Source organism: Oncorhynchus mykiss, chromosome 1, assembly GCF_013265735.2.
Source record: "Oncorhynchus mykiss isolate Arlee chromosome 1, USDA_OmykA_1.1, whole genome shotgun sequence".
Taxonomy (NCBI): Eukaryota; Metazoa; Chordata; class Actinopteri; order Salmoniformes; family Salmonidae; genus Oncorhynchus; species Oncorhynchus mykiss.
This window is the reverse complement of record NC_048565.1, coordinates 68,575,132-68,601,310: the sequence shown is the minus strand read 5'-3', so window position 1 is coordinate 68,601,310 and position 26,179 is coordinate 68,575,132. Positions and strand designations below refer to the sequence as shown.

Below are 26,179 nucleotides of genomic sequence, written 5' to 3'. Positions count from 1 at the left end.
GCATATTTATATCCAAAAATCTCAGTTTACATTGGCACCTTACGTGCAGTAATGTTTTGATTCCAAAACATCCAGTGATTTTGCAGAAATACTCATAATAAACATTGATAAAAGATACAACTGTTATTCACAGAATTAAAGATAGACTTCTCCTTAATGCAACCGCTGTGTCAGATTTTTTTTTTTTTACTTTACGGAAAAAGCATAATCTGAGAACTGCGCTCAGAACCCAAAACAGCCAGAGGAATATCCGCCATTTTGGAGTCAACAAAGTTAGGAACAACACCATAAATATTAACTTACCTTTGATGGTCTTCATCAGAAAGCACTCCAAGGAATCCCAGTTGGACAATAAAAACGGATTTGTTCCATAAAGTTCCATAAAGTCCATCATTTATGTCCAAATAGCCACTTGTTGTTAGCGTGTTCAGCCCAGTAATCCATATTCACGAGGCGCAGGCACTTCGTCTAGGCAAAAACTGAAAAAGTTCTGTTACAGTCCTTTAGAAACATGTCAAACGATGTATGGAATCAATCTTTAGGATGTTTTTAACATAAAACATCAATAATGTTCCAACCGGAGAATTCCTTTGTCTGAAGAAAAGCACTGGAACGAGAGGTAACTCTGTCGGGAGCGCGCGTCATGATACCAAGGCACTCTGCCAGACCACTGACTCAAAGAGGTCTCATGAGCCCCTCCTTTATAGTAGAATCCTTATTCAAGTTTCTAAAGACAGTTGACATCTAGTGGAAGCCGTAGGAAGTGCAACCTTAGCGATATCTCAATGCGTATTCTGTAGGCCAAGCTTTGAAAAACAAACCTCAGATGTCCCACTTCCTGGTTGAATTCGGTTTTTCGCCTGCCACATCATTCAAACAGTTTTAGAAACTTCAAAGTGTTTTCTATCCAATACTAATAATAATATACATATATTAGCATCTGGGACAGAGTAGGAGGCAGTTCACTCTGGGCACGCTATTCATCCAAAAGTGAAAATGCTGCCCCCTATCCCAAAAAGGTTAAATGTATTTGGCTAAAGTGTATGTAATCTTCCGACTTCAACTGTATGTTACCTGCCACTAAACTGTATGCTTAAAGAACTACCAGCCTTCTTTCTCAGTTTTCTGTTGGATTGTATTGTTGCCTGACAGAGCATTTCCTAATCCAAATGTTCCCTAAAATGCATGTCAAACCAATGATGAATAGTGCATGTTTCTTTTGGCTCTGAATAATACTCCCAGGTCCAATAGTTGTTCTTCATCTGGATTTAAGAACCATATCTTGACATTGATGATTAGTAATTTGAAATGGGGCATAAATGTTACGAGAGTTACAAGTCACCCTCGTAACTCTCTGTCTAAAACATGACTTTTGAGTCTCAGCAAGCCAAGTAGATATAGTAAAAGCAAGCGAGAGAGACGGATTGTGTCCCAAATGGCACCCTATTCTCTATATAGTGCACTACTTTTGACCTGGGCTCTGGTCAAAAGTGGTGCACTTCATAGGAAATAGGGTGCCATTTCGGGCTCACCCACAACCTTCCATAAGCGCTATAAACCCATGTGGGTCCTGTGGTCACAGCTGTGACCGTACATCATCCGCCGTGCGTCCGCTCGTTAAGCTGGCCAATTGAAGAGGGGAGCAAACACAGAGATGAATTAAATAACTATCATGTGTTCCTTTACTATTTATAACAACCAATTTCTAGGGTTAATTGGCTTGCGGTGAGCTAGAAGCTCTTGACGAATGACAATCAGCGACAGTTCCATGTCCAAACCTAGACCAGCTATATGCGAGCATAGAATGCACCAACTCCAACATGCCTTTCTAAATATTGATCCCATTGCATGCTGTACTGAGGGAATTCTGTTCTTCCAAGAAAACTGACAAACACATGGATGTAAACAGGCCCGATACTGTATCAGACTATTACAAAATGAATGAAAAATGCTTGTTTGGAAGATGTGGCATGGCTACTGATTAAAAGAGCCTTACTGAATAACAACTTTCCCTATTTCTGTCTTCTCTCATTTCCCCCACCTTTGACCTTTTTGCCATCTTGGCCACCATAGGGAGAGCCAGGTTTTCCAGGCACTCCTGGAAGAAAGGTAATTTCCTTGAAATGGTGTGGCTAACACAGAGTGTAAAGGCCTATATTTATCTGGGTACTAAAACTCTGTCTTCCTTCCACTGTAAAGGGTCAAGCTGGTACCCCTGGAACACCTGGTATTCCTGGAAAGAGGGGCTACAGGGTAGGCCTGGAATGGGCATTGTGTTTGTGCTCTGTGTCTGTCAATCATGAGTGTTCCCATAACAACCAGAGCTCCATCAAGTCAATTGTCTATTATCTTCTCATTGTTTGTCTTTGTGACCCACTAGAGCTGCGATTCGTCTTGAGTTGCTTCTTTAGCTTTCTCCTCTGTTAGTCTGCCCAATCGGTTTCTGTAGAATGACTTTGATCTTTGCATTACTTATGGACTGAAACATCTGGGCCTTTAATGGCTTTCTTACTATAGCTGCTTGTACTGCAGTGGTGTGGCGTCATCATAACATGTCCCATGGGACAGTGGAACATTTCAGAGCAGTCATTAACTAACATGACCCACACATTCCTGTTTCCAGAGAGTTTGCAAATGTGTGAAAACATTATCTTGTTGGCGAATGCTGATTTGCAGATTTGAGTTTGTGCCTGTGTTGAGGGGTTGAGATCTAAAGCTGTGGACAATAGGCTGTGCTGTTGGATGTTTTCATGTCATTCACTTTGTGATTTAGATCCATGTAGGTCCGTTGTGTCTTCTGTGAGACCAACCAGTGCTGCACTATTGAACTCCCATCAATGGCACAGTCAATGGGGCAGTGTCAGTGTTATACACTAGAGCAAGTGTTGTCCTGCACAGTCACTTATGACACTGTCAAAATCAAATCAAAGTATATTGGCTGTGTACACAGTTTAGCAGATGTTATAGCGGGTGCAGTGAAACGCTTATGTTACTAGCTAGCTCCTAACCATGCAGTAAAATGTCAAACAGGTACACAAATGATCCATTTATAACAACTCTGTCCATGTTCTGTTCTGTGGCAGGGTGACAAGGGTGAACCCAGCGCAGTGGGGACAGGCATCAAAGGAGAACCAGGGACACCAGGACTTCCAGGCCTATCAGGATTCAAGGTACTATAGCTACCCAAATAGAGGCTGTAGAATAGTTATAAAAATACACCTTGGTTTAATAATATCATGGGGCCCCCTTAAAATGATGTGTTCTCTTTACCAGGGTGACAAAGGCGACCAAGGTGTCAAGGTGAGATGGGAACGTTCCATAACCTCAGTTGACATTTTTTTGCACAACAGGAAATGTATGATCACTAAACATGATCCTCTCATTTGCTGCAGTAACGTTCGATCCCATCCTTTTAGTGTTGAACACTGTGTTGAGGTTAATAATTGAAAGGAAAGAGGCTAACTGTCATACCTTTCATCACCCTCCAGGGGGAAGAAGGATCTGATGGCCCAGCTGGACCAAGAGTAAGTGCCGGCTCTGTCATAACGCATGTATTAATGTCAAAAGAAGATTTGGGAGATTTGCACCAAAACATTTTATTTTTTCCCCCCCTAACTTTAGGGTCCTCCCGGTGCAGCAGGGGAGCCAGGAAAATCAGAAATCATCAACAATGAAAATGTATATCACCAATTATATACTGCCTTATGTAAATTGTTTGATTCGTGAAGTATTATAAATTGTTACAGGACTTCTAACATTGGGTTTTTTTCTCCTTAGGATATTCGGAATGTACCTTTGATGGTGAGTGGGCATCTCTGAAGTCTGTTAATGATGCATTAGAAGTGCATAGGCCTTCTTTATGCAGGTCGTTGTAACAGAAAGACAGCCATGTTGTCCGACAGACCATTTAAAGGCTGACTGTATTTTGCCAATGTAATTCCAATACAATGTTTGCTAATATGAATACAGTACTAGACATACAGCATATGTTTTCAATAAGTCATTCTGATCTGTTTCTTTATCGATCCAGGGCCCACCTGGACTACCTGGCCCTCAAGGGGGCCCCGGAACACCAGGAACAAAGGGTGAAGTTGGCCTTCCAGGCCCTTCAGGTCTTGACGGAGAGAAGGTCAGATCACCCTCTTATTGTCTATTCTTCAGTATAAATGTGCATTGTTAACCTGTCATGTATGATAAAACACAGCATCAACCACAACATGGCGATGACAATAATGAGAAAATAAGGACAACAACGGCAACGATGTCTAATTTGTGTGTCAGGGTCCTCGGGGGAAGCCTGGAGAGGCAGGTCCTGTTGGCCCAGCCGGCCCTGAAGGCCCCAGAGGGGAGGGGGGCCCGATGGGTTTCTCCGGAACCAAAGGAGATAAGGGGGACATGGGCCCATCTGGATCACCTGTGAGTAACTGGGGAACCCCAGACACTACACACACTCCCACACCAAAGCCAGAACACTACAGTAGCACTGTCGTCTGGCCTCCCGAGTGGCGCAGCGGTCTAAGGCACCGCATCTCAGTGAAAGAGGTGTGTGCATTGTCACTACAGTCCCTGGTTCGTATCCAGGCTGTATCACATCCGAGTCCCATAGGGCGGCGCACAATTGACCTTGCCTCGTCCGGGTGTGGCCAGGATAGGCCAAATAAGAATTTGTCCTTAACTGTCTTGCCTAGTTAAATAAAGGTTAAATAAAAATAATAATTCTCAGAGGAAAGGGACTGGAGCTAGCTCTTTGTACCACCCTCATATTATCTAATTAGAAACCTTTTTTAGGCTTCAGTAATATACTCCAGTACTGACAGTGGAGTGGGCTACACTCATCATACCATATAGCCAAAACACATCCCAAATACTGCAGCGTCTACGAGACTTTTCCTTCACCATTCTTGTATGTTTATTTGTGTTAGTCATATCAACACACTCTATGTGTGGCTTTATTAACCACTAAATAACTGCTTGTGAGAAATTGTGTGATTGTCTAGCAATCGTCTGTGTGTGTAGACACTGAGAAAGGATGGGCAGCATTGCGTCTCTCATTACCGGCAGTTTCATGCCCTTACAGCCAGAATCTGGAGGTAACCAGACAAAACTAAAAAACTGTATGTGATATATTTGGTCAACGGTTTTGGCACATTCAAGATTAATGTTAACTTTTAACATCTGATTTAAAAAATGTAATAATCTATTTTGTATTAATTTACACTCTGATATGGAAATTAACCAAAACCAATCCCTGATTTGAACACACTGACAACATTTGAATCACTATCACCCCTTTCCTTGTTCTGTAGGGTTTAGATGGCCCTACTGGTGAAAAGGGGGTTTCTGGGCCTCCTGGTTCCATTGGATTACCAGGCGCAATGGTACGCAATGGTGCCCCTCAGACTGCATCTGAGTATACAGTATGCAGTGTCTGACCTGGCATTGGGTAGCAGCGAAATACTGTTCGCAATACTAGCCATCTGTACAGTGCTGATTGGGTGTACAGCTGTGTTTTATTCATGCGAGTAGCCTATGTTAACCTTGTATTCATGTGACTTGATGCTTCAGGGTCAGAAGGGTGAGTCCGGAGATAAGGGAGGAATGTCAGACATGGTAAGGGCTCCCCTCCACTGTGTATCTCATTGTTTTTAATGACCCGTGCGTGTTTGAGTGAACTTGAGAGGGGTCAGATTCAGAGGACGTGATGTTTGAGTGAACCCACTAATGAGGAAGTGTATGCATTGATGACGTTACCTGATCTGATCTTACTATGTCTTTAGGTATACGGGCCTCCAGGTCCTCCAGGACCCCAAGGACCAGTTGGCCCTGCGGTGAGTACACTATTAGGCAATATAAGCCCTCAGAAATATCTATTAAACCTCCTGATAATATGCCATATTTACATAAAGTGATTGACATAACTGGAATTGTTTCTTTTACCCCTCAGGGACCTGAAGGACTAGGAGGGCCAAAGGTAAGAGTTGATTGTGGTAGCCTCTGTAATGTCTTACTGTACCTCCAGAATCCTTTGATACTGTAGTTGTCAGTACTCTCTCAAATCAGTGGTTTTAGTACGTTGGTGTAATGCCTATGTAGTAAACGTGAATAATGTATTTTCTGTGCCTCTTTTAGGGGGAGCCAGGCATAGGCATACGGGGAGAGAAGGGAGCATCTGGTTCGAAAGGCGATAAAGGGGACAGAGGTCATCTTGGGCTTCCTGTAAGTACACCAATTTGACCATCTCTTTGACCATTTTGCCATTATAAGTTGTATTTTGACTCCTGGAAACCAAAGTAGAGTGGGTGTACTCTTTGTTCAGGCTTTTGTGTCTTAGAACCAGGCAGCATGACTGTTCTGATGTTGTCATGTCACGTTATAACTAGGCCTAACCAATGATGGTTTGATTGCTCAATGGTTGCATTAATGTTTTCAAAGTGCATGGATGGATGGTTGCTGCAGTATATAAGGGCAATAAAATCACTAATATGAAAACTAAAACATGTCATTTACAATATACATTACCATTGTCAATTTTTTTTTTAGATAACTCAATAATTATTATTATTAGATGGAAAGAGTTAATCATTTTCTTCATTATGCCAACTTTTGTTTAGTTTTCTGATAATCTCTCTGGAATTCTGTAAATGTAGTCTTTTAGTTCTATATTTAATTGCATGTTAAGGAATAGGTTTGATATGAATCACTGGGGGTCTCTTCCTTACTTCTGGTTTACTTCTTGGGAGTCAAAGGTCATTGGTCAAAGGTCGTTGATATTCAGTACATGTTCTAGTCACATCGTCAATGTCTCAGTAACTCCTTTTATATGGAAATGATGAGGGATATTATGTATATGCTAATCAATGTTGGTACAAGACATGACATTTGCAAATCATCATAGACACTTAACTCTTCACACTTCAAACTGCTTTCTATATGGACATCAACCATAGAAAGAAGTTGAACCATGCTTATGTTTCTGAAAAACACAATTTTATCAAATGTCAGGACTTAATTATTTGACAGTGATAATCAACTGCACCTATAAAAGGAGTAACTGTTTCTCACATCATCACAACACAATCACCCTTCATCAACAACTGGATGTGTTTTTGAGTCACGAATCACTGCTTCACTCACTCACCCCTTACCCTCTCCCCCCTCCACACCTCCTCCTCCCCTTCTCCCCCGTCACCTACCTTCCATCTCTCCATCTCTGCTCTCTAAATGTTTACACACTGTCCAGGGGGCTCATGGTTTAGACGGCAGGCCTGGTCCAGTGGTGAGTGGCGCAAGTCCTGTACCCACCCAACACACATTCCTCCCCTACCCCACCTCCCCTCCTCTGCTCCCCCCATGGCTTATTTGCATGTCTGTGCGCTGGTGTCTTGTCTGTCTGTCTGTCTGTCTGTCTGCTTGCCTTTCCTACATGCTTGTCCTGTCTGTCCTGTCTTGCAGTCTGTCTGGTTGTCTGCAGAGAGAACAGTTCTGTTTTTAGGCATTTTTTGAGGATTGCTCTGGCATAGGGACGATGTTCACATGACTGTATCCCATGTCTGTCTGGCATTGGAACGTGTCATGGTCCTAAAATGGGCCCTTTGATGTTTCTCCTCTCAGTGCGTATATGTTTTGAAGTAGTAAATGGCAAGAATTAGTCCCACTTGTTCATTACAGCCTGAATCCTAACTTGAGATGTGCATGGGTAACCCAGACTTTTGCGTAAATCATGTGTTGACGTCAACGGAAGATCTATAAGGACATTTGAGTTCCGAAATCAGACCTCAAGATTCAGCCTACTTGCATAAAGTCATGACAAACTGAGGGTCCGAGTCCATGCCATTGCAAATCTTCAAAACATACCGTTGTAAATCTCCTATGATCATATGCCAGCAATGAAATGCTTTGAACTGGCATTGTGATTGTCCTACCAGGAGAGCATGCTGGGATGCTCATGCTGCATGTTGATATGTATACAGGACGGTATGGCAGTATGGCTCTGTCATGCAAAATGCTGTACATGCTGAACTATCTGTACATGCTGTAGTATCTGCCTGAGATGCAAGGTCCTCCTGTCGAATCCTGACTTCCACAGGGAGAGAGAGAGCTGCAGCTGACCTCTTTTACTAATCATATTTTTCTCCTTTTTTGTTACTGTTCATTCTTTAGCTCAACAAGCTTGGTGTAACATGCACAGTGGGGTAACCTAGAGAACACCACTACCTAATCAATCAATAGGCTATTATTTAATCATGACTAACATAAACAGAATTGGTTAACTCCTCTTTTGGCACGTAAGGGCTCCAGAAAGCTTGTTGATCTATTGACGGAAATGCAATAATCTCTTTCCTTTGGATATCCTCCCATTGTAATGTCTGCATTCACTGATTGTCATCTTGTCCTTAAACTTAAAGGGCCTGATAGGACCAGTTGGTGTGGCAGGGCCAGCAGGACTGAAGGGAGATAGAGTGAGTACTTACAACACACACACTAAAGTAGCACACACACACCACATAAGAGCTATCAGTCATAACAGAGCTTATTTATCTATTTGAGATGAATGATTTATACTGTTATTTTTCTATCAATTCAGGGTTACAAGGGAGATTCAGGAGTCCCAGGACCAATTGGGCCTCAAGGCATCCCTGTAAGTAGTTTGTCCAATTACCTAAGTATCAAGAATATCAAATAAATACATTATTGCATTTACAATCAACGTTGAATGAGCAATTTGGAGCATAGCATCTTTAGTACCTTAAATAATCTCTTAATTAAGTCTGAGGGAATCGATAGATCAAATTGATTGACAGCACAAAGCTATTACCAAATCAGTGGCTTTGTGGTTAGCGTGTCCGCCCTGAGATTTGAGGGTTGGGAGTCCGATCCCTGGGCGAGTCGTACCAAATACTGTAAAAATGGGATCTAATGTGTCACTAAGGAGATAGATTGGGGGTAAGGCCCTGCGATAGCATTCTGTCCGGGGGGTGTACTTGTACATCACGCTTCCTCTCACGAGAGATCGGCTCCTGCAAGACTACTTACTTCACTTACAAAGCTATTACTCAAGGCAATGTCTCTCAATGCTTGCACAGGAAATCATATTGTGTTTAACTTCCTCTTCTCAGGGTTTAGTAGGACCACAAGGATTCAAAGGGAACCGGGTAAGATAACAGCTGATAATTATTTGCTTGTACTGCTCTCTTGGAGTACAATGTGCTTCTAACCAGAGGACAATAACATGTTCTCTGCTAATTAGTACTTCTGATAAACTATGGGATTTCAAATGGCTTCTGATCCTCCATGCTCCTACTTCACTCAACACTAGATATACTCCCAACCAAAATGAGTGAAGGTATTCTTCATTGAAAAGTACTAATCAAAAAGACTATTGTCATTTTTCATTTGTCTTTTTGGTAATAGTTCATCATCAATCAATCATTTGCAAGCCCATTGGGATGTCAAGTTTGTTATTCTTAAAAGCATGGTGGGCCTGTATTAGGTAATATGAGCAGGACCATGGTGGATTCAAAGGCTCTCTTAAGTAGGCGAATCTGAATCAAAATGTTATTTAAATATCAATAACCTCATCTTCTGAAAAATGTGTCCAAAATAGCCAATGATGAGTGTCCTTCAATTGTGATTTTGGTGATGTTTGAAAAAATGATATTCATATGTCCTTTGCCTTTCTGAGGTGAATGTATTTGTTTTGCAGTGGCCTTTTTACCTCAGAGTTCAATTCATCTAGTTAAAATATGCAAATATGACTGAGGTAGTATAAATTGAGACAGGGGATCAAAAGAGATTGAAGATGTTTGTACTTGATAATGAGAGGACTGGAACATGTGAATGGACACATCAAAGACCTTAGAAAATTACATGCTGTTTACTTTGAAGACAAGTCAAAAGGGTGTTCTCTTTTACATTGTCCGACCTAAGGTTACCTTGTACTGTCGTATCTGAAAATGTTGTTCTTAAAGTAATCACATAATGCTACACTCCCATTTTGTAAAATAGCCACTGCAAAAAAAGAAATCTACCAATGTATTAGAGATTATTTGGTTCATATTCCCATGTCCCCCCTTCCCCTTGGAGAATGTTTCCTTCCTTCCTATTAACATCTGACTTAATATTCTGACTCCCACCTTAAAAGTCACAACATGTCATTGACCCTCTCAGCACTTCCAACTGGGTTCATGTCAGCAGGAAATATTTGACATTGACAGTTATGGCTACTTCCTATCTGTGGATCAAATGTATTTGCTGCTCAAATGGGGTGTAAAGAAGGGGAAAGAGATTGATATTGTGAGGTATTTTGCTACACCAGTTGGAGGTGCTGTGGCCAGTTGTGGGATCGTGGTGCTGTTTTTACTCTTGTCCTGTCTTCCTTTGTTTCCGCAGGTCTTCCTATCCCCTTTTCCTCCCCTCCACCCTGCTCTATTTCCCGCGGCTCTTTTTGCCGGGTCGTGTTGCCCTCTCTCTCCCTCTCACACACCCTGGCAACCTGCTCCTCCTGCATTCTAATGTCGTAGTCCCGGGTTAATCTTCTTCCTACTCCTCCTCTTACCACTTACCTTCCCCGCAAGCCTGCCTGTAATTTCCTTTCACTTGGCTGACAAGTAATGTTCTCACAATGTTGCCACAACGTTAGCCAAGGTTGATGGTTTTCGGGCAACGTTTGGGCAACGTTGTGAGAGCATTATATGTTGGCCAGGATTTATTATCCTTCCAATTCCAATTCCTTCTTGATAAACTCGTCTAGCCCCTAATCCAACCCCTTCAAAGGCCTTGATCTTGGTGAGCGGATGTTTGAATAATAATGTGGTCAGGTTTTATACATATACCCACATATAATATCTATAATATTTGACAAGGTTTGCCTTGGTTGGAAAATATAATACAATAAGTACTAGCCTCTGAATTTATCGTAAATTACACATTCTCATGGAGGCACGATCCAATAGATCAACCTGATATAGGCTGTAGGTGCATAATGTAACAATTCCGCGTGTAAGTACTGTAGCCCTTCACGTCCATTATATAACTGCAAATTCAGCAGTAAAGGAAAAATATTAGCTTTTGAAGATACTGTAAATGGCTTGTTTACTTGTAGCCAGCTAGTAGCCAGTCCAGCCACCTTTTAGTGTACACAAACAACAGCATACTTTTCCACTGTATGGCTCATGAATGTTATGTTGTTAGGGCTAGTGATACCCTTGTAATATCCTGTAGTAGTTGATGAATCAAAATAATAATTTGTTCTGAACTGACTTGCCTAGTTAAATAAAGGTAAAAAAAATATATATATATATTTTTTTATTAATCAATGAAGTGTTTCTATCCCTGCAACAAGTCTGTGAGGGTTATCTCAGGCACTAAAGGAACCCGCTCACCAATAGCATTGGCCTGTATCCCTACTCCCTAACTTCCTCCACTTACTTTCCCCACCACTACATTCTTAAACTTCAGTACTCTTCTTCGTAAACCCCAAAAAAGCACATCATCCTTACTTTTATGGTCTTCAATTATCTGTAAAATGTCTAAATTCCTTAGGTAAGAATACAAGCTTCATGATTTCAAAAAGCAAACATATTTGCTTACTGTGTGGGCGAGCCAGCCAGGAGGAACTAAAGACTGTCTCTTGTAATGCACTGTTGTTTGCAGGGAGAGAGGGGCAAGAAAGGCAACAGGGGAACTAAAGGGGATAAGGGGGACCAAGGAGCACCCGGATTAGATGCCCCCTGTCCATTGGTATGTCCTGCGTTCAATGTGCAAGCCAGGTGGCAAAAAGAAGGAGCGACCCTCAGAATACCACATAACCTGCACTGACAATCAGGAGTCTCTGTGTTCTGATCTTGACTTCCTTTTGCCTCTTAACCGACTCTAATAGACCCTGAAGTGGTTTTGGTCCAAGCGTCTCCTACAGTATTAGTCCAGAGATACAAACTGCATTCGTGATAATGATTTGGTATTCATTGAATGACTGGATGATTATTGGTTAAGAATGAATAATCACCCCAGGACCAGCGACCATGAACCATCTGGGGGGGTTTTCTTTTCAAGGGTAAGACTAACAGAAACATGGCCCACTTACTCCAGTGAGTCTGTTCCTGTCAGTCCCAGGCTGCCTGCATGTTTAGGTGTGCCTGTAGCTACAGGCTTCGGTCTGCGAACGGAGGTCCTCTCATCAGCCAGCAGGGTATAATGCCGGTAAAGGAGGGGCAATGTCCAGATGTTTACAAGGTTGATTTCACAAACAGGGTTTCCGAGGCTTTAAAGGAGAAAAGGGTGAACCGGGCCTACCTGGCCTGGACGGGCTGGATGCCCCTTGTCCTGTGGTATGCTTCCTCTCTCCCTTCCCTATCCAGCATGCCTTGGCTTTTCTAACCACCCCTTAACAATTCCATACATTTTCTTATTCACTTTACTTTAGGCATAAGTAAGATCTAATATAATAGGGCTGCCTGAGCATTACATTGAACTAACACAATAGTACTGTTAGTTATGTAAACATATTTTTTACAAATAAAGGCTGTTTTACGGGTTACTGACCAATTCTGCTATTTTGTGGGGGGGTTTTTCGCTGATCTTAACTTTTTTTGTACACAATGTTTCCACCATCGTCTCCTATGACCGAAAAAAGCTTTCGGACATCCGAACAGTTAACCTCAATTTAGATGAAGATTTCTACTTCAACGAGTTGGCAGCGCAGGACATACTGCTGACCCCGAACCAGGCCCTAATCCCTGACACTTGGAAAAGAAAGAGATGGCGATATAGAGGACGACGCGTGGGCAACCTAATGAACCTACGACGGCGAGTAAATAAACCTCTGTTCTATTGGCGAATGTACAGTCACTGGACAAACTGGACAAGCTCCATTCGAGACTATCCTATCAACAAGACCTGAAGAACTGTAATATCCTATGTTCCTCTGAAATTTGGCCGAACAAGGACATGGATAATATACATCTAGCTGGTTTTTCTATGCATCGGCAGGACAGAACAGCTGTTGCTTTGTTGTCGACAGCTGAAGCTCGATCTCTAATATTAAGGAAATCTCGAGATTCTGCTCGCATGAATTAGAATACCTCATGATAAGCTGTAGACTTTATTATTTACCAAGATATTTTTAATCTATATTTTCCATAGCTGTCTATTTACCACCAGAAACCGATGCTGGCACTAAGACCGTACTCAACGAGCTGTATGGTGCCTTAATGCTCATCCAGATGTGGCACTCCTAGTGGCTGTGATTTTAATGCAGGAATACTGAAATCTGTCGTACCTCATTTCTACCAGAAAGTCACCTTTACAACTACAGGGTGATAAAACTCTTGATGACCTTTACTCCACACACAGCTCTCCCTCGCCCCCCATTTGAAAAATCTGATCATAACTCTATCCTCCTTCGTGCTTACAAGCAAAAATTCAAACAGGAAGTACCAGTGATGCGCTAAATACGGAAGTGGTCAGATGAAGGGGATGCTAAGCTACAAGACAGTTTCTCTAGCATAGACTGGAATATGTTCTGGGATTCATTCATATGCATTCAGGAGTTTACAACATCAGTCACAGGCTTCATTAATAAGTGCATCGACGACATCGTCCCCACAGTGACCATATGTACATATCCCAACCAGAAACCATGGATTACAGGCAAAATCTGCACTGAGCAAAAGGTTAGAGCTGCCGCTTTCAAGGTGCGGGACACTAACCCGGACAATTATAAGAAATCCCACTACGCCCTCCGACGAAATATCAAACGGGCATAGCATCAATACAGGACTAAGATCAATCCTACTACACAGGCTCTGGCGCTCGTCGAATGTGGCAAGGCTTGCAAACTATCACGGATTACAAAGGGAAATCTAGCCATGAGCTTCCCAGTGATGCCAACCTACATTACGAGCTAGACGGACCAGCTGGCAGGTGTCTTCACTGACATGTTCACTTCTTTCTGACTCAGTCTGTAATGCCTTCATGTTTCAAGCAGACCACCATAGTCCCTGTGCCTGAGAACGCCAAGGTAACCTGTCTAAATGACTATCGCCCCGTAGCACTCTTATCTATAGCCATGAACGGATTTGAAAGGCTGGTCATGGCTCACATCAACAACACCCAGACACCTTGGACTCACTCCAATTCACGTACTGCCCCAACAGATCAACAGATGACACAATCTCTATTGCACTCCACACTGCCCTTTCCCACTTGCACAAATGAAAAACACCTACGTGAGATTGCTGTTCATTGACTACAGCTCAGTGTTCAACACCATAGTGCCCTCAAAGCTCATCACCACGGTAAGAACCCTGGGACTGAACACCTCCATCTGCAACCAGATCCTGGATTTCCTGACGGGACGCCCCCAAGTGGTGAGGGTAGGCAACAACACATCCGGCAAGCTGACCCTTAACACGGGGGCCCCTAAGGGGTGCGTGCTTAGTCCCCTCCTGTACTCTGTTCACTCACGACTGCGTGGGGCGCACTCCTCCAACACCATCATTAAGTTTGCCGACCACGGTGGTAGGCCTGATCACAAACGACGATGAGACAGCCTATAGCTGGGGTGGGCAATTCCAGTCCTCAGGGCCCTGATTGGTGTCACAGTTTTGCCCCAGCTAACACACCTGACTCCAATAATAACATAATCATGATCTTCAGTTTAGAATGCAATTTGATTAATCAGCTGTGTTTGCTAGGGATGGAGAAAAAGTGTGACACCAATCAGGCCCCCGAGGATTGGAGTTGCCCACCCCCTCGCCTATAGGGTTGACGTCAGAGAGTGAAACGGAGAGCTGCGCACGCCGCATTCACATCGACAGGGCTGTAATGGAGTGGGTTGAGAGCTTCAAGTTCCTCGTTGTCCACATCACTAAGGATCTATTATGGTCCAAAAACACTGACATAGTCGTAAAGAGGGCACAACAATGCTTCTTCCCCATTAGGACTCTGAAAAGAGTTGGCATGGGTCCTCCGATCGTCAAAAAGTTATACAGCTGCACCATTGAGAGCTTCTTGACTGGCTGCATCACCTCTTGGTATGGCAACTGCTTGGCATCCGACCGCAAGGTGCTACAGAGGGTAGTGCGTACTGCCCAGTACATCACTGGGGCTGAGCTCCCTGACATCCAGAACCTCTATACCAGGCTTTGTTAGAGGAAGGCCCTAAAAATTGTCAAAGACTCCCAGCACGCCATAGACTGTTCTCTCTCCTACTGCACGGCAAGCGGTACCGATGCATCAAGTCTGGAACCAATCCTGGTAGAACCTTGAACAGCTTCTACCCCCAAGACATAAGACTGCTAAATAGTCAGTTAAATAGTTAACCAAATAGCTACCCGGGCTATCTGCATGACCGTTTTTGCACAAACTTTTTAGATTTTTCACATACTCAAACAAAGCCAGCCATGTAGCGGAGACTATTGCCATGCTCCCGGTCAACCTAAACACCTTCTTCGTTGCTTCGAGGAAAACCCAGTACCGCCACCGACTGTGAGCTGTCTTCACCGTGGCCGCCATTAGCGCCTCTTCAACAACAGGAGGCTGAAGAAATTCGTCTTGGCCCCTAAAGACCCTCACAAACTTCTACAGATGCAACGTTGAGAGCATCCTGTCGGGCTGTATCACTGCCTGATACAGCAATTGCACTGTCCAAAACCGCAGGGCTCTCCAGAAGGTGGTCAGCCCAATGCATCACCGGGGGCACACTGCCTGCCCTCCACGACATCTACAGCACCCTGTGTCACAGGAAGGCCAAGAAGATCATCAAGAACCTCAGACACCCTAGCCACGGCCTGTTCACCACGTTACCATCTAGAAGGCGGAAACAGTGCACGTGCATCAAAATTGGATCCAAGAGACTGAAAAACAGTTTCTATCTTCAAGCCATCAGACTGTTAAATAGTCACCACTACCCGGCCTCCGCCCTGCCCTAAACTTAGTCACTGTTACTAGCCGGCTACCACCCGGTACTCAACCCTACACCTTAGAGACTGCTGCCCTATGTAGATTATGATTTTTCAACGCCGATACCGATGCCGATTATTGGAGGACAAAAAAAGCAGATGCCGATTTTTTAAAATGTATTTGTAATAATGACAATTACAACAATACTGAATGTACACTTATTTTAACTTAAAATAATACATCAATAAATCAATTTAGCCTCAAATAAATAATGAAACGTTCAATTTGGTTTAAATAATGCAAAAACAAAGTGTTGGAGAAGAAAGTAAAAGTGCAATATGTGCCATGTAAGAAAGCTAACATTTAAGTTCCTTGCTCAGAACATGATAACATATGAAAGCTGGTGGTTCCTTTTAACATAAGTCTTCAATATTCCCAGGTAAGAAGATTTAGGTTGTAGTTATTATAGGAATTGTAGGACTATTTCTCTCTATACCATTTGTATTTCATTAACCTTTGACTATTGGATGTTCTTATAGGCACTTTAGTATTGCCAGTGTAACAGTATAGCTTCCGTACCTCTCCTCGCTCCTACCTGGGCTCGAACCAGGAACACATCGACAACAGCCACCCTCAAAGCAGCATTACCCATGCAGAGCAAGGGGAACAACTACTCCAAGTCTCAGAGCGAGTGACGTTTGAAACGCTATTAGCGCGCACCCCGCTAACTAGCAAGCCATTTAACATTGATTACACCAGCCTAATCTCGGGAGTTGATAGGCTTGAAGTCATAAACAGCAGAGCTGCTGGCAAAACTTACTTAAGTGCTGTTTGAATGAATGCTTATGAGCCTGCTGGTGCCTACCATCGCTCAGTCAGACTGCTCTATCAAATCATAGACTTAATTATAACATAAAAACACACAGAAATACGAGCCTTAGGTCATTAAAATGGTCGATTCTGGAAACTATTATCTCGAAAACAAGACGTTTATTCTTTCAGTGAAATACGGAACCGTTCCGTATTTTATCTAACGGGTGGCATCCATCAGTCTAAATATTCCTGTTACATTGCACAACCTTCGATGTCATAATTACGTAAAATTCTGGCAAATTAGTTCGCAATGAGCCAGGCGGCCCAAACTGTTGCATATACCCTGACTCTGCGTGCAATGAACGCAAGAGAAGTGACACAATTTCACCTGGTTAATATTGCCTGCTAACTTGGATTTCTTTAAGCTAAATATGCAGGTTTAAAAATATATACTTCTGTGTATTGATTTTAAGAAAGGCATTGGTGTTTATGGTTAGGTACACGTTGGAGCAACGACAGTCCTTTTTCGCGAATGTGCACTGCATCAATTATATGCAACGCAGGACACGCTAGATAAACTAGTAATATCATCAACCATGTGTAGTTATAACTAGTGATTATGATTGATTAAGTTTAATGCTAGCTAGCAACTTACCTTGGCAACTTACCTTGGCTTCTTACTGCATTTGCGTAACAGGCAGGCTCCTCGTGGAGTGCAATGAGAGGCAGGTGGTTAGAGCGTTGAACTAGTTAACCGTAAGGTTGCAAGATTGAATCCCTGAGCTGACAAGATAAAAATCTGTCATTCTGCCCCTGAACAAGGCAGTTAACCCACCGTTCCTAGGCCGTTCTTAACTGACTTGCCTAGTTAAGTAAAGATGAAATAAAGGTGTAAAAACATAATAATTAAAAAACTGCAAAAACGGCGTCCAAAATGACCGATTTCCGATTGTTATGAAAACTTGAAATCGGCCCTAATTAATCGGCCATTCCGATTAATCGGTCGACCTCTGGTACATAGTGATTGAACACGGGTAACTTTAATAATGTTTACATACTGTTTTACCCACTTCATATGTATATACTGTATTCTAGTCAAGGCTCATCCTATATAACTACTGCTGTACACACCTTTTATATTCATATACTGTCTATACACAGCATCATATACATATTTATATTCCGGACTCGGACATTGCTCATTCAGATATTTCTTAATTCCTTTCTTTTAATGTGTTGGATTTGTGTGTATTGTTAGGTATTACTGCACTGTTGGAGCTAGAAACATAAGCATTTCACTGCACCTGCAATAACATCTACAAAATATGTGTACACGACCAATAAAATTAAATGTAATTTGATTTTGATTTGCTGCTACTAATACTGTTTACTATCTGCTACTTTATTCGTAGTTATATGTACATATCTACCTCAATTACCTCATACCACTCACTGCTCATCGACTCAGTACTGGTATACTGTATATAATTACGTGTTTTACTTTCCTTTATTTCTCTATTGTCTTTCTCTGCATTGTTGGGAAAGGCCCCGTAATTAAGCATTTCACTGTTAGTCCACACCTGTTGTTTACAAAGCATGTGACAAATATTTGATTTGATTTGAGAAGAGCAATGCCTTTATTTACAGAGTAGACATGCACACACTTGGAGCTGTTGATCAAGCTGTTAACTACAAATGTACTACTGTTTAGATAAACTAAACTAACTAATCATTTATTTGCTGAAAATTGTATTTTTTCTTGCAAGGGCAGCAGAACACCAACAGTAATTAGTGGTGTGCGACAGAATAAATGTTCTTGATCATAGTAACCCAGGACCCATTAAGTGACTTTAAATACTTTTTGAAAGTTAATAGCCATACTTTTCTTATTTGTATCCCTGTCTTCTCCACTACCACTCGCATGGCTCCTTTTCCCTCCACCTTATCCTTTACCATTTTGGGCAACAGAACTGTATTGAGAAATATTCTCTTGGGGAAAAAAACAGGGCCTCCTCAATGATTTTAGTTCTACGCTGTTTTGTTTATGTATTGAAAAGGAGAGAAAAAAAGAGGTTGACGGTTTGATTCATTCATAGAAGATGCCAGATGAAAGAAAATAACAGCCCAGTGGCTGTGTTTAAACCCTATTGCTAAAGTTTTGAATTAATTCAGACGATGGAGTCATGTTTTTACAAATACACATCTACTACTGTACCACTAGTTGTTTGGCTGGTTGTTGATGCTTTTTAACACAATATGCATAGTACATTGCATAAATATTATACACACACAATAGTATTTATTCAACAGTAAATTGCATTGTGTTTTGTGTACATGTTTGCGTGTTTGCATGGTTATACTGTACAGAAAGTCACATTCTACAGTTTTAGCAGTTTGAGTAACACTTTATATTAAGTTAGTCTGTGTCAGAACAACTTAAACGAATAATTCACACAAATGACCAAATTACACATTGGTTTCCTTAACCTGTCAGCGGTCTATGGAGAAGGTATGACAGCAATCCATGCGTTGGTATATCCATGCGTTGGCACTTCCCACATGCTAACGTTTTAGCATTTGTGGCACAAATCTCATTCAACTCATGGGACCAATATTGTAATTTTCCGCGCATCTTGTCCAAATCCTCCGAAAGTATCTAAAAATGATTGTGAAACTCAACAGAGTCACTTATAGATTTTGAATATGATGTGTGAAAAATTGTAATATCGGTCCCATGATTTAAGGGAGATTTGTGCCACAAATGCTAACATGTTAGCATGTGGAAAGAGTGTGAGGAGAAACTAAACCAAAGCATGGATTGCTGTCATACTTTGTCTATAAAATGTAATTTTGTCATTTGGGTGAACTATCCCTTTCATGTAAAGCATTACCTCAGAGTGTTTATGACTCACTCCCTCTCTTTCTTTCCTTAGGGGGATGATGGCTTACCAGTATCAGGGTGTTGGAATAAAGTAAGTGAAAGAGTTGATATCCTGCTGTGAATGTACACTATCTGCATCTTGGGCTGATTAAGTGCTTGGTAGTTCTGCCTTTTGTATTATCCCCGTGCCAGTATAATCAACATCATCTGTCATTACTTCATTAATACTGTAGAAAAGTGCTTAGTTGTATTCATGTTCATTGTATCCTCAATGAACGTTGCATGAACTAATGTGTGTTTTTTTTTTGCCTTCTCTTTGCAGTAACGATAACTTCGGGGTGGCATGTGTGATTGTACATAGAATATTTATTTTTGTACTTTTTATGTGCTCTCTTATACTGACGAGAAAAAAAAGAAAATCATAAAAATATGCCAGGTTCTTTGTACAGAGTGTTTATTTGTATTACTTGTAATAATGTTTATGTATTGGATTTAATAGCTATGCATTATGTCAACATGTTTGGATAAGGAAGAAATTATAATGTGGCTACATATGCATGATATTTGTGCATAATGTGAACAGATATTGCCTATTAACTTATTGTATCCTGTTGTTTTGTTTTGTTGTGACCATGCTGCACTGAGTTGTGGGGCTGGAAAGATGAAGTGTTGGCTTTTTAAAATATCTTAGTTGAACCCTCTTTGTAGAGATCAAAATGATGAAAACCTACAGCCCCGCAAATGTTCCTGTCTAAATATGTACACAACTCACGTCATGGTGACAGACAGCACTGTATTTAGTCTGCACTGTGCAGTATAGCCATTTTAATCACTGGTGCACAGATGCCCATGGTTCTCGGCGCATCCTCTTTTAACCGTTTAGGGTTCTGCTATCATAAACCCATAACGTATCCTGAATATCCAGCATGCCACACTAGCACATTTTGTCGTTGTCTCTAAAAGGGAAACATTTTATCTCATGAAGGGGTTTCAACTGAGATTGCCTGACCAATTGAAGCTTTAGTTGTTTCCCCCTAAGCAAAACAGCAATTTTGAAACAGAGAACAAATACTTAGCATTTGCTGCTCTTTCACTGGCTGAGTAGTTTCACAGCCAGAATGGCCAACCATTCTAAGCTACGGTATAGCTTCACGTATAACCTGGCCTCAATTTCTCCAAGTCATCTGTAAATATATATTTTTAACCAACTCTAAGGGGCCACATCATCCTGCTTTTTGACTATCAGGCTCTATTTAACTGTAGTTGTTTGCCTTTTTTTGTTAGAACTTTATCAAATTGATACAAACCCATGTAACAAGCTTTCTCTTGGATGACTGAAATATTGCTGCTGACCTTTAAGGCATCCTGCTGCCACATTGCCTCTACGCCCAGTGTAACGCATCCATCTATTTATATGAAGAAAGCTATTAATGGACAATGAAGATCTTGTTAAGAAATACCAGACTAGTTATTTGCAGCTGTACTTTAAGAGGGAGTGACCTACGTCCCCCTTGCTAACTGTGTTTATGAATCAGTATTGAAGAGATGGATGAAGGGGACTGGAGTAGAGTTGGTCCATTGCCACTGCTCATTGTAAAACTTTTAAAAAAAAGAAGCTCTCTTTGTGTTCTGATCTGCCTGGAAATGTATAGCTAGATTAAGAGATTACCACCTGTTAATAAAGTCTTCATCAGGTTATTATACCTCATGCTAACGTGTGCCATGTTCCCCTGCCTTGCTCTCCTTGTTATAGGTTCCACCCAAAGTTCATGAGAAATCATTGAGAATCTGTTCAAATTGACATTTAAATGTTTGTTGACTTTTATATGTTCAAAATGACAATCAGAAATAAACCTATTTTTTTTATAGTACATACAGTACAGTTGTGTGCTTTAAAAATAACATATACCTTTTTTTATGGCATCCCTTTCATTGAAGACCATGCAGAGTTTGGGATCTGGGGATGCATTTTAGGAGTGTTGTATCATGCCAATGTTTCATTTCACATGAATTGTGTTAAGTGTGCATTGAAGTCTGCTATTTCCATTGCTCTGCCATGGTTTGTAGTAACCTGAATGTGTGTGTGTGCCAAAAAGCATGAATTGTGCTGTTTGAGGTGAGTTCTTTGAACTGGCATATACAATAAACGACACAGGAATGGTAAAAAGCATATACTATAGATTGCTAGTATGGAAAGAGTTATCCCTTGACACAAACCTCTTTTTCTTTGAAAGGGTCAAAATCCTTTCCAACTGGCCAAGTAGTAGAGGTTCAAGAGATCTGCTCAACAACGTTTCGCTCAAAGCTGCAGGATGGAAACTTGAAGGCATTTGGAGATATCGTTGAGTTTTGACCCCACCTGGGGTTGTCATTTTACTCACAGATTTTCCAGCCGGCTGAACACAGAGGCAGTAATATTGGGGGGGGGGGGGGCTCCAGTCGCAGCAGTGAGCAGACTGACTTCAATAAGACTCCGAAACAAAAGGATTTCAGTTTCCTTTGCAGTTCTTTGCTGAAGGCTCCTCGGGTTGGACAAGCCATCAAAGCCACAAAGCGATAGAGACGCATTTATTTGAGATATGTGCTTTTCTTTGAGATGTAGATCTTTATTCACTGTGTGAAAGTGAGACATTCACTTTTTATAGTGTACAATTTCCTGTTTTTTATTTGACACCAACAACTGTGATTCAAGAATTCAGAGCAGCTCGCAGAACAGACAGATGTAGTCTCTCTGTGTTCATGTGTTTCCAAGACAAACCAAAAAACAAAGGGAAATGCTTTTGATGATTCCTGATATCAAACTCACTGCCTTCTCTAATATCCTGGGTGTTGCAGGCATATAACATACTGTTTATGTAGCTATGTGGCCTGACCTGTTCCCAAGGAAGAACTTTATTACCAGCATTTTGTTGGTATACATTTATACATGTCTAATAGACGTATATTACATTTATTCACATTATTGTACCGAGATGTAAAACTCACCATATATCAATGCTGTAAGAGTAAGTAGTGTACAGTAGGAGAGGGTTCACACAATTTTTTTAAAGCGCTCACTCCATGTTCTTGTATATATATTATATTGATGTGACATGGGAGCCTCTCATTTTATCCCAAAATGTTTTTACTCAACATAGATACTCTATTGTTTTAGACTGTCTTAGATAATACATGTCTGCAGTCATACTGATAACTTTTAATGAGTATTTAAGCAATAAGGCCCGATGAGGTGTGGTATTTGACCAATATACCATGGCTAAGGACTGTTCTCACACACACACACGCAACGCGGAGCGCCTGGACATAGCCCTTAGCTATGGTATATTGGCCATATACCACAAACCCCCAAGGTGCCTTATTGCTATTATAAAATGGTTACCAATGTAATTAGAGAAGTAAAAATACATGTTTTGTCATACCCATGGTATACGGTCTGATATACCACAGCTTTCAGCCAATCAGCTTTCAAACCACCCAGTTTATAATCTGGAATAACCTGATTCATATCAGTTTGTAAGAGCCAGAGTACCATAATCTAATTTACCCTAAAATAAGATTCCTGAGGAATGCCACACTAAATGCAAGTCATCATGAATCAAATTGGGCAGCTAATTTCAGCAGGAATAAGTTCAACACCTTTATCCTGTCTGTATGAATCGGTGGGCTTCGGTGTAACTGTTTGTCACCTTTGAAGTAAAATATGAACCATAAAGAAGGCAGATTTTTATCGTGGGCAAATATTTATGTCAAATTTTGACATTATACAGCTACTCTAAACATGTTGTGTCATGAAAAATGATGCTTTCATACTGACGAAAGAAAACCCCTGTTTTTGAAGGTCTTTTGTTTAGGATTGTGTGACGTGTCATGGCTGGAGGCACAAGACCAGTTTTGAAGCTATTGGACAGCTGGTAACCGACGTTTAGAACCATTTTAAATCCAATGAATTGCTTATTTAGGTCGCCTATGACATTTTGACCTTGTGAAACTCATTTTGATTTGAGCAGTTGAGGTAAAGGTATTTTATTACTTTCTCTTCCAAAAATGTAGCAACAATTTCATAGCATTCTTGTGTGAAAACGAAGTCCGAAGACTGAACTGACAATATGTCCATCTTGTCAACGACTACGATATCTTGTGCCTTTTACTATGTTTTAACGCAACAGAAGCATTCCTTATGTCATATTGACAACTGTCTTCTAACCCTCCTCACACCTCAAATCAAAATGCACATACGATAATAATTTGAATATTCAAAGTGGTGAATACAACACAAGTCCATATTCATATCCAAAATTGTGTGTTGCAAACCAGGGTCAGTTATTGTGGTTGTTCTTTAGATTTGATAAAGGCCACATTGACCTAGGCAGGCAGTGGGGGTGGACGATTGAGACCACTCTAGCATTACTGACACGAATTGGTAACAGAAATGTAGTCTAAAGGCAAAAGGATCTAACCATTTTAGATAACATTCTGATAAAAAAAACCATTTTGATAGTTAATTTGTTTGGAATGTTTGCCTGAGAATTAGGCTTTACACTGCCCCTATTGATTATGAATTTGAATTAACATGTAATTACACACGAACAGCTCCTATAACACGACCTTTATATAAAAGTGGATCAAGTCAAGTGCTGTTACTGTATTAAAGTAATTACTGTAAATTCAAATTAATGTAAAGTGTTGCCTTATTGTTTTCTTTAACAAAGGTGCTAAAACAAGCAGCCTTCCTCCCAAGGATGTAAATCATTCTGGAAACATGTTTATTTAGTGGAGCGCTTTCGTGCAATGACACATAATGGATGTGCAATTAGGCCATTTTGAAGGTTTTCATTTGATTATAAGATTATTTGGTTCACCTCAAATCTTTCAAACCATCGTCCCCAGTAAATGTGTCACACTACCGCCCACAGTCCTTTATTAAGCTGAGTACTCCTATGAAGATAGTAGCTATATTCAAAGAATCATTCATTCTCTTGTAAGAATGTATTCAAAACACTATTTCACCTTAGTTCATTTACTGTAGGGTCGGTCATCTTTGAAAGTTTGTGTGAATTTAATTTCTGCTTTTTCTCACTGATATTTTGCACAATGGCAGTACTCTTTAGTTTTACAATATCTTCTCTGGACATAATTATTACATGTTTGTATTATATTTCTTGGTATACATTTCCCAGTTGACTTTGTCTTCATCTTTTACTGTATTTATATATGAAGTGTACTCTTCATGTAATTATGCATACTTCAAATATAACTATTTAACACATAATATCTTAGAACATGTCACTCATGAAAAAACACGTAACTGATGATAGGTCATGTGAAGTTATTTCTGGACCTGAGCACGACATGTGGTCCTTTGTGAATATGTGTGTTTCTACTGAAAAACACTTCACAAAAACCCTTCAATTATGTCTTCAATTCATTCTTGATTTTAGTCAAAGCCAATTTACAGTTAATGCCTTCTCATGTGAAGAGTACACAGATTTGTTTGAGGAATGGTGTTGTATCCACTGTAACGTTATTGGATTCATCACTTTAGTCGACATTACAGATATGTTTATGCCAGTCTATGATCAATGCATTCTGTTTTGTATTAAGTGGATGTATCACTTCTTGATGTCATCACCATTATGTGTATTTAAAGCAGTTTAGGAGAGAGATAGTTATGGTCATAGAAACCATTTTAGAAGACCGTTATATAGTACTGCGTTATAGTTAACCTGCCGTTGACATTCATTGAGTTGTTTTCTTAACTATCTACTATGTAGTGTGCTAGGTAGAAATCAAGATGTATAATATTATAAAACCAGTTTGTGTGATAATCAGTTTCAGTAGCTAACTGAGAACGGATATGAGGGCATTTATTTCAATGCATTTGATGTAAAAACCATCTGCATGCTGATATTTTTGTTTGTAAGTGTTATTTACTATTTGACAGCAACCTTGACATTTTACAAACTTATGTTCTGTTTCAGCAAAATACTTATGGGAATTTATTTGATATGCCATTTTCTGCACAAAATTAGGAATTATGTCAGTTAAGTGACCTTTTGTAATTTCCTCTGCTGTTACAGACTCTTGAAAATGAATGAAATGTAACATTTGAACATTGAATTGAGGTGTCAACATTTTGTTTCTTGAGAGTCAATGTGAGTCGTCAGTAAAAAAAATGTAATACAGAGTTATGCTGTCTAAGGTGCTGTTTCTTTCTTCCAGAAACTGTTTTTATAAACCATAAATGGCAGCTTTTGTCACTGATTGCCAATCATTATTTCCCTGTTCAATACATTTTGAGAACATTGTCAATAAAAATAAATTTAAAAAAAAAAGTGAATTATCATTTTAACCCTTGTCGCTAGAAGCATCTCTCAATTAAACCTTGTGGAAATAATCTCCAGTAGACAGACTTTTTTTTGGTATAAAGCATTTATTCTGATAAACCTGGTCAAAGGTAGGCTAATAAACTGAGTTTGAGAGAAGTAATCAAGACATTCGCTTATATTTAAATTTACAGTATCAATGCAAAGTGCGAATATGGCCAGTATTTAATAACAGGTTCTACGTTGATTAACACCATGCAAC

General features: G+C 40.6%; 1 protein-coding gene across 27 annotated transcripts in view; it reads left to right on the top strand.

The window, feature by feature from the left end:
* The window catches only part of LOC110527951 (collagen alpha-1(XIII) chain), a 114,965-nt gene extending 89,033 nt beyond the window's left edge, over positions 1-25,932 (top strand). For 19 of the 27 annotated variants that reach the window (XM_021609614.2, XM_021609697.2, XM_036983742.1 and 16 more), the window contains 21 exons: positions 2,074-2,109; positions 2,200-2,253; positions 3,084-3,170; positions 3,274-3,300; positions 3,489-3,524; positions 3,622-3,678; positions 3,778-3,801; positions 4,031-4,129; positions 4,282-4,416; positions 5,307-5,378; positions 5,566-5,610; positions 5,778-5,828; positions 5,945-5,971; positions 6,130-6,216; positions 7,241-7,276; positions 8,406-8,459; positions 8,585-8,638; positions 9,117-9,152; positions 11,653-11,739; positions 19,647-19,685; positions 21,829-25,932. In XM_021609614.2, coding sequence (XP_021465289.2) covers positions 2,074-2,109; positions 2,200-2,253; positions 3,084-3,170; positions 3,274-3,300; positions 3,489-3,524; positions 3,622-3,678; positions 3,778-3,801; positions 4,031-4,129; positions 4,282-4,416; positions 5,307-5,378; positions 5,566-5,610; positions 5,778-5,828; positions 5,945-5,971; positions 6,130-6,216; positions 7,241-7,276; positions 8,406-8,459; positions 8,585-8,638; positions 9,117-9,152; positions 11,653-11,739; positions 19,647-19,685; positions 21,829-21,858 — 1,173 coding nt within the window. In that variant the 3' untranslated portion in view covers positions 21,859-25,932. Of the gene's footprint in view, positions 1-2,073; positions 2,110-2,199; positions 2,254-3,083; positions 3,171-3,273; positions 3,301-3,488; positions 3,525-3,621; positions 3,679-3,777; positions 3,802-4,030; positions 4,130-4,281; positions 4,417-5,306; positions 5,379-5,565; positions 5,611-5,777; positions 5,829-5,944; positions 5,972-6,129; positions 6,217-7,240; positions 7,277-8,405; positions 8,460-8,584; positions 8,639-9,116; positions 9,153-11,652; positions 11,740-12,248; positions 12,327-19,646; positions 19,686-19,916; positions 21,466-21,828 lie in introns of those variants that run through there. The other 8 variants (XM_021609630.2, XM_021609687.2, XM_021609645.2 and 5 more) reach the window with 8 other exon arrangements.
* The last annotated feature ends 247 nt before the right edge of the window (positions 25,933-26,179 follow it).